This window comes from Solanum stenotomum, chromosome 6 (genome assembly GCF_019186545.1).
Source record: "Solanum stenotomum isolate F172 chromosome 6, ASM1918654v1, whole genome shotgun sequence".
Classification (NCBI taxonomy): domain Eukaryota; kingdom Viridiplantae; phylum Streptophyta; class Magnoliopsida; order Solanales; family Solanaceae; genus Solanum; species Solanum stenotomum.
The window spans coordinates 40,899,903-40,909,295 of record NC_064287.1 but is presented as its reverse complement, the minus strand read 5'-3'; the positions used below and the strand labels follow the sequence as shown (position 1 = coordinate 40,909,295).

The following is a 9,393-nucleotide window of genomic DNA, read 5'->3' as shown; positions in this document are numbered from 1 at the left end:
ACTTAAAATCTTGGGTAATTATCGTTTGGAGAGGGTTTTTGGCCTGAAGCTGATAGTGGGAAAAACCCTAGTTGAATATTAGGATTTTGTGTTTGGCCTTAGATTGATAGTTTGATTATAATCCGAGTAAATTAGGTCTTGCTTATTGATCCTTGCGTTAATTACTTGTGTTTAGACCAAGAACAATCGAAAAGAATCCAGAAATTGAGGGCTCAAGTATCTTAGGAGGATTCAAGCTTGGTTTCGAGGTAGGTGAGGTTTGATTTCCTGTTTGTGTGATATATGAGTGATAATTACTTCATTGTATGCATGCGTGTATGTGAATCGTGAAATGTGAATCGAATCTAATGAAATGATTATGTGCGAACAACTACATGCCATGAACTGTTACTTGACCATGTAACTATATGTATTAGTCATTATAGTGTGGTTGTGATTGTGGTCGTGCTGATTGGATCAGGTGTCACTTTCTGACACATACATTGGATCGGGTGTCACGTTTTGATACATATATTGGATCGGGTGTCACGTTCCGACACATATATTTGACCGGGTGCCATGTTCCGACACATACATTGAATCGAGTGTCACGTTCCGACACACTAATAGTTTGGGTATGAGTTCCATGAGAGAATCACTTGTGATTATTATGTTCATGTCTACCTGTCATTGATATTGGGAAATTGTATGTTGCTCCTGAAAAGCTAAATGAACTATGTATTATGTATATGTGTGTTTACTGTGTTGTAATTTCTTACTTGTATTTTGCTTACTAGAGTAGCCGTGTGATCCTACTAGTACACTGTGGTTGTGTACTGATACTGCACTTGCTCGTTTTTTGTTGAGTACAGGGCATCTTCAGGCGGCTACTGACATACCTCAGTGAGGAGATCACTGATCGAGACCAGATTCAACGGTGAACCAATTCTTCCAGGCTGTCATGGGTCCTCTATTATTTAGTACATTCTTTTCGGACTCAAGACTCTATAGTTAGATTTATTCGTATGTTTAGTTCCGGGGTTGCACCCCCTTTCCTTAGACTTGTTGATTGGTAGAGTTTTGGTACAATGACTTTTAGGTTCTAAGGGTTGACTTCCGCAATAGTTTGTTTAATTGTTTGTTTAAAACCTTTGGAGTTTATGGGAACTCCGTTTCTATCCATCATTTAAACCTGCTTCCGTATCTTTAAATGTTTAGTTTTTCGTTAAGTTGCTTAGTTGGGTTGTAGTAATGGTTCTCCCACCTGAGGGTTAGTGTGGGTGTCAATCACGGCGGGCTGGATCGTGACATTTTTTGATAGACGTACCCACTCAAATAAATTTATAAAAGTAGATTTAGAATCTTAAATATGGCTAATCAAATGGTCATGTGCAAGACACATAAAAAAATATCATCCGTAAAATAAAGTTCCATTTTTGTAAGTCTTGTAAAAAGTTCACATTTTAGAGAAGTATGATAGAAAATGTATAAATCCTTAAACTAGGTAACAAAATCACACATTTAAGAAAATAACTAATTAATAGCTTATTTGATCAAGTTTTAAAAAGGCAAAAGTGTTTTTATTTTATTCTAAATGAGGTGTTTTATTAAGTTTTTGGAAGAATTTTTTAAAATAAATTGATTTTAAAAATTTGATCAAGCAGACTAAAAAATAAAATAAAAATACTAATCTAAAATTGTTGGCTATTCTAATCAAAATTTACTTAATTAATCTAATTCACTCCAAAATAAAATTCAATTCAATTTAATTTAGCCATGCACAATATCATGATGTGATTGAAAACTACTACGTCAGAAAATTCACTTGATCATGATAATTGATAGGGTTTATAAATTCTAATAAAACGTTTTATTCATCTGATTCCTTCCGTCAGTCTTCACTTAGTTTAATTTCAAATGTGGGCTCTTATTTGTCTGTTTTTGTGTATTTTTATACATAATTGATAAACCATTAAGGAGTTAGTAGGAAAAATTATTTGGGTGGGTACTTTTTAATAAATAATTATTGGTTTTAATAATATTTTTTATTTATTATTATTTATATCAATACATAGCAATATTATGATAAATCTACACTATTTATTAAAAGACAATTATGCATGCAATATAGATGTATTATAAGTGTTTTAGGATATATTATACTTGTTTGGTAAGAAATTGACACAATATATTACATAAGTGTATTAAAATGTGTGATAAATGTATTATCCATCAATAAAATGTGTAATATATGTGTTTTATAAATTGTTCTTTGTAATATGTATTAAAATTGTATTATAAATATTTTATAAGTGTCCAAGTGAAAAAATGTTATTGATATAAATGATAAATATAGCATATTTATGTAAGTTTTCCGAATTTATTATATATATATCTATATATATATATATATATATGATAATAATTCACGCGGTTTAGGGAATACTTATCTCATTTTATAAAGAAGGAAGGTGTTTCTTTGGTGGAGTTTTGGACTCTTTTGAATTATTTGAGTTGCACGACGTTGTGTGTTGTTGTATCTTAGAGGGACAAATCAAGAATTGTATTGCTAAACCAATTATATATCATTGTGAGCTTGAGTCTCCTTAAAAAAGTAAGATATTTTCGTCTTATCCTGAATATTTGCTTATTCATTTTATTTTCAGCTATATTTTCATTGTTAATCTTGATATTAATAGATAATGTATATAACTAGAAAACAACAATAATAAATTCAGTGAAATCCCGCAAAGTGGGGTATGAGAAGGATAGAGTGTACCCAGATCTCATCACAACCTCTCCGAAGTAGAGAGACTGTTTTCGAAAGACCTTCGACTCAAGCAAATTGAAGTAATAATTTAAGAAAAATGATAGCTGATAGAAAAGTAATACGAGACATATATGCAAGGAATTGTAACTATAAAATAATGTGCAATTACCTAAACACAGTAAACCACAAATGATATAAGATACCATAAACTAAAGACTACATGAATATGCTAATACTATGACCGACACAAAGCTTTAAAGTCATATCCAACCGAAGACATGAAAAGGCTATAAATAAGACAACTCTCAACTACATACTAACTTCTACCCTTATTCGCAACCTCTATACCATCCTAGCTAAGGTCACGTCCTTGGTAAGCTGAAAATGCACCATATGATGCCTAATAACCTCACTCGGGTACTTCTTCAATCTACCTCTGCCTCTCCTCAACCCCAGTATATTCAACCTCTTACACCTCCTTACTGGGCTTCCACACATTTCCTTTTTCACATGTCCATATCATTTCTGCCTCCCTTCCCTCATCTTGGTGGTTTGTTCCAGATATTCTTATTTCTAATCTTATCGTTGCTAGTATGCCCGCACATCCATATCAACATTCTCATTCCCTTCACATGCATCTTCTGAACTTGGAAGGAGTTCTTGACTGACCAACACTCTGCTCCATACAACAAAGTCGGTCTAACCACCATGCTATAAAACTTACCTTTAAGTTTTGGTGGTACCTTCTTGTCACTCAAGACATCAGATGCAAGCATCCACTTCATCCATGTCGCACCCACATGATATGTGACATTATTGTCGATCTCTCAGTTCCTTGGATCAGAGATCCCAATTACTTAAATCTTTCTCTCTTAGGGATAACTTGTGTTTCAAGTATTACTTTCACGCTTGCCTCATGTGTTTCATCACTGAATTTACACTACAAATACTCTGTCTTGGTCCTGCTCAACCTAAACCCTTTAGACTCTAGAGTTTGTCTCCACACCTCTAATCTATCATTAACTCTTTTGCGAGTCTGCTCTATCAAAATAATGTCATATGCAAATAACATAAATCAAGGAACCTCACCTTGAATATGTCTCGTTAATTTATCCAGCACCACGACAAATGGAAACAAGCTCAATTCTAACCTTTGGTGCGATCCCATCTAGACTGAAAAATGCTTAGGGTCTCCTTCCACTAGTCTTATTTGAGTCTTGGCTTCATTATATATGTCCTTTATCTCCCTATTGCAACTCACCAGTACACCTTTAGACTACAAACATCGCCAAAGGACTTGTCGAGACTTTGTTGTAGGCCCTTTTCAAGGTAAGTGAATACTATATGGAAATTTCTTTTTTATTTTTCTATATATATTTCTGCATCTTTCTCCTTACGAATGACTTCACTAGTTGAACGCCCTGACATGAATCTAAACTGATTCTCGAAAATGGATACATTCTTCCTCACTCTTATCTACACCACACTTTCCTAAACTTTCAAGATGTGACTCAACAACTTAATACCCTTGTAATTATTGTAGTTCTAGATATTATCATTGTTCTTGTATAACAAAAACATTCTACTCTACCTTCATTCACCAAACTTTTAGCCGTCTCAAAAATGAAATTAGTCAATCTAGTTAGCCCCTCCAAACCCCCCTTGTTTGTGCTCTTTCAAAGCTCTATCAAAATTTTATCTGGTTTGTTCACTATACCCCGACTCATCTTATGCATAACACCTTTAACCTTTTCAAACTTAAAACACTTACAAATAACTAAAATCCCGCTAACTCTCCAAGTTCTCTAAATCACCAACCATGATATCCCCTCCCCNCCCCCCCCCCCCCCCCCCCCCTCTCTCTTTCAAGAGTTTATGAGAGTATGCTTGTCATCTTCGTCTAATGTGTGCCTCTTCCACTAGCATTTTACTGTCCTCATCTTTGATCCACTTCTCAAGTCTTCTTCTCTCTCGCCGTGATGAACTTGTATGACTTCTTATTCATATCTTTGTCCTCTAGTTCAACATACAAGCATTCAAAAGTCGTCATTTTTATCACATTCTTTTTCATCACCTTATACCTTGCCGTGTCCATTCGTCTCTTCTCCTAGTCTTTGCTCTCCACCAATCTAGCATAAACAACTTTCTTTGCTTCTATTCATGTTTATAAACAGGGTATATTAGAAAAATTAATAAAAAATACTTTTCTTATTATAATTTCTTCAAAAGCATATAAAGAAGAAAATGAAAAACTAATATGAAATTGGGAGTATTAAAAAAATATTAATTCATATAAATTGATTTTTGAAGGAAACAAATGGGGCGAAGTCCTACAGAACCGTTATAACGAGAGAACAAGTAGCCGGCGGCAAATGCAAAATAGTGATAGTTTCATCTATCCTCCTTTTTAAAACCTTTTTTTTTCTTTCAGTGTGTCCCTCTCACTCTCTCTCATACAAATCACACATAAAAACCCCAAAACAAAAAAACAGAGTTGATAAGTTTATAACTTCTGTTTATTCCTATTTATTTATATATATACTTATTATTAATAAGATCTACTCCTGTCTTCCCCAAGAATCTGGCTGTTTTTATGATGGAGAATAGTAAAACCAGTGCTGGGTTTTCTTCTCCAAGAACTGATACTTTTCCAGCTGGTTTAAGGGTTCTTGTTGTTGATGATGATCCTACTTGGTTGAAGATTCTTGAAAAAATGCTTAAGAAGTGTTCTTATCAAGGTTTTTAAGACACACCCTTTTATTTATTTTGTTGAATCATCTTGGATTTTCCAGCTTCAATTTTGTAAAGACACCTTTTTTATACTTATTTTGTTTGTTTCCTTTCATAATCTTGGATTGCGTTTTTACCACTTGAAACAGACACCCTTTTTACACTTGTGTTGTTTCTTGGATTTTCAAGCTTGAATTCTGTTTTCACCACGGCAAAAAGACACCATTTTTTTTCAACTTTGTTGCATAACCTTGGATTTTTCCAGCTTGAGTTCTGTTTTTACCACTTGAAAAAGACACCCTTTTTACTCAGTTTTTTTTACTTTGTTGGATGATCAAGATTGAGCTGTAGTTTCTACAGTTCATCTCCTTAGCTTGATTTTAAGGCTATATTTGTAGTTAGTAATAGATCTTTTTTCATTTCCAGAATTTTGATGCCTTCTATGTGCAAGTGAAAAGGTCCTACTGTTTATGGAAAGTTACTACAGAACTGCTATGTTGATTGTTAGAATGGAAGAGTGGATCAAAAAAGTAAAACAAGCCTTTTGTAGATTGTTGTTTCTGCAAAGTTTCTACTTCAAATGATCCTTCTTTTTCCCTCTTGGGGCAAACTCATGGAGGCATCAAAGAGAAGGGGGAAGAAGAAAATTAATTCTTAGGATTCTTAGACTGACCCCTCAATTATTGACATCCTATTTTGTCTACAAATATAATAAAAGTAAATCATCTTTGACGTTATTTTTGGGCAGATTATTAAATATTAGATTTTGTTTTGTAGCTCCATTGAATTGTTTCACCTCTTTGTGGATGTAAATCTATCCCTTTGAGATCTGCAGTTTGTCTACATGGGAGGTCATGCTTGAGTGAAAAACTTGTAAGCTCTTTGTGGTTTGATTATTAAGTTGGAGTTGCATTTGGTGAAGTTAGTGCGATAAACTCCTTTGTGAAGATCACCTTATTTTTGCCACTAGTATCAATTGGTGATTTCTGATTGTCTTTGAGTAAGCAGTTTTACAAATTCTCATGCTTGTATTATGCAATTTTATTTTCTAACTCAGGAGTTAGGTCATTTATAATTAGCGGTGCATCGTGTTTCTGGTTTGGATGCTGCAGAGATAAATGCAGTCTTAAACTTATAGCTTGTACTGAACTTTTACTGCTTTGAGCCAATGTGGATTCTCTGTAAGATCCCAACAGGTGTCTTATCTCTTCAATTGTATTATTTTGGTGCTGAGGCAGAGAGCATATTGTTGCTTATGAGTTAATTACTCATAATTACCCATGCCTCACTAAAATTTCTAGATTGTATGCTTGAATTGTCGACGTGTGATGCACAACAAAGATATCAATGACTACTTGTTAGCGTAAAGTGGATCCATTTATCTCTAATTTTTATAGTTGCAATCTTTGGGTTTCTGAAAACCTTATTACTGGTTTCTTTCAGTAACGACATGTGGTCTAGCACGAGAGGCTTTGCATGTGCTCCGAGAGAGAAAGGATGGATTTGACATTGTGATCAGTGATGTTAACATGCCTGACATGGATGGATTTAAGCTTTTGGAGCATGTTGGACTTGAGATGGATCTTCCTGTCATTAGTCAGTTCTCTTTGATTTAAGGGTTACTAAGTTTTTTTCTGGACTAATACTAATTGGCTACTTCACTTTTGTCCATTACAATTGCACTGACTTTTCAAAATACCTTTCCAGTGATGTCTGTGGATGGTGAAACAAGCAGGGTGATGAAGGGTGTTCAACATGGTGCATGCGATTATCTTTTAAAGCCTATACGGATGAAAGAACTTAGAAACATATGGCAGCATGTACTCAGAAAAAAGATGCAGGAGGCAAGGGATGTTGGAAATCATGAATTGGACCAATATGATGAAGTGTGGATGCTTAATGGAGCTGAAATCCTTTCAGGAAAGAAAAGAAAAGATTTTGAGAATAAGCATGATGAAATAGAAATGTCCGATTCAAGATTTGTTGATTCTTCTTCCATGAAGAAAGCCAGAGTAGTTTGGACTGTAGATCTTCATCAGAAATTTGTCAAAGCTGTAAACCATATTGGGTTTGACAGTAAGTTCATTAAAATTTCTTTTTACTCTCATGTTACACTTCATCTTCAAAGTTCCTAAGCATATTTCTAGTAATTATTCTTTTGAGATATTGTGATAATGTTTTTTTATGCATGGCAGAAGTTGGTCCCAAGAAGATTCTTGATTTGATGGGTGTCCCATGGTTGACTAGAGAAAATGTTGCTAGCCACTTACAGGTAAATATTCTTACAACTTGTGCATCTTATTAGGGATATTGGCATGTGTTGCCAACATATACTCGCTAACAGATTTGGTTAAGCTGTTTCTTGCAAGTTGCCTCCTACCTAATATCAGATCCAGATAGTGAAAAGGTACCTGCCTTTAGATCCATATTTTGTGGTGATTAGAGATAAATAAAAGAAAAGATGGAAAGTATATTCACATTAGTTTGAGCTAAAAAAGAAAAGTTTGGGCTTTATTGAGATTGAAATCAAGTTAAAAGGTTAGGTATAATGCACGCATGCCACGTCAAGAAAAGGATTTCCTTACTTTTCATTCATAGTCGTCTTAATGACTAGTAGTTTGAAGCCTCAAGAAAAAGTATCTCCTTTACTATATTGATGTGAATGGTCTTCTCTGCTTTTGAAAAGTTGAAGTTTCATAAATTGAATGGTGAAAAAGTTCTCATAACAATATCATTTTCTTGCAGAAGTATCGCCTCTACTTGACTAGGTTGCAGAAAGAAGATGAAGCTAAAGACTCATTTGGTGGGATGAAGCATCCAGATGTTTCTTCTAAAGAACTTTGTTCGAGTCTCAGCCTTCAGAATCCAGTGGATGTGTGCACTGATGTTACAAATGACAAGTATGCTTGTGTTTCTGGAGACAAAGCTATTGTTCAAAATGGGAAATCCAACATATATGAGAGCAAGGTAAAGGGTGTTGTTTCAGTGCCAGCGGCTGAGCCGAAGTCTGTGATTGAAGATAACTCTGATTCTCAGACTGCTGGTTCAAAGATAGGCCTCAAGGATTTGGTCAATACTGATGGAAAAAGTTCTAAGGTACCCACTCCATATTGCTCTACTGGAGAAGCTCCACAACCTCAATACAAGCAGCAAGACTTTAAACCACATTTTCAGTCAGCTAATGGGTTAAGTCACCAACCACTGCCTGTGGTTTCTCATCAAATCCCAGTTGATCGCACACAAGTGACTTGTTTTGTCAACCATATACCTTCTCATGAAGAAAGGGACAGACATCCAGATACAAGAAATAAACCTTCTTTCTTCAAGACCAAAAATGGAGTAGGAAAGTTTTCTCCAGTAGAAAGTAATGCTAACTTGTTTCAACCTGTGAGCCATCAACAAACAAATTTTCATACTCTTGAGCAAATGCCAAGTACTACATGGAGAGCGATGAGTCACAATGTAGTCAATGGTCCACAATCAAGCCTGGGAAATCTAACTTTGAGAAGTGGTTCAATTGTTGCATCTGTAGGTGAGGAGATTTTTGGTGCTTCTGTTCAAGGGGAATGTTTTCTAGCTAATAATGGTCTTCCGAACATTGAACAATTTGACTACAATGATCCACAACCCATTTCTGGAGTTCCAACATACTTGTATGATACATTGAGGTTTGATTATGAGTATCCAATTGATTCATTGGAAGGTAATGTGATGGACCAAGGTCTGTTCATAGTCTAACCTTTATCCCATGGGAAGCTTTAGATGGTAGACAATATATGCATTGCATTGCTCATCAACAACTGGTAATGTGATGCATAGCTTCTCATGGGGTGGAAGGGGGGGGGGGGGGGGGGGNCTTTGGTGAAAGATCATCATCTTCACAAAAATGTATTTGAGTGCATTGGTAAATTTTT

The 9,393-nt window shown here is 35.0% G+C and overlaps 1 protein-coding gene across 1 annotated transcript; it reads left to right on the top strand.

Annotated features, from left to right (window-relative positions):
* Positions 1–5,208: 5,208 nt before the first annotated feature.
* Positions 5,209–9,316, top strand: LOC125867571 (two-component response regulator ARR11). The gene is made up of 5 exons (XM_049548116.1): positions 5,209–5,487; positions 6,923–7,075; positions 7,187–7,555; positions 7,675–7,751; positions 8,225–9,316. Exons 1-5 carry the CDS (start codon positions 5,343–5,345, stop codon positions 9,215–9,217), a joined length of 1,737 nt encoding a protein of 578 aa, XP_049404073.1. The 5' UTR covers positions 5,209–5,342; the 3' UTR covers positions 9,218–9,316.
* The last annotated feature ends 77 nt before the right edge of the window (positions 9,317–9,393 follow it).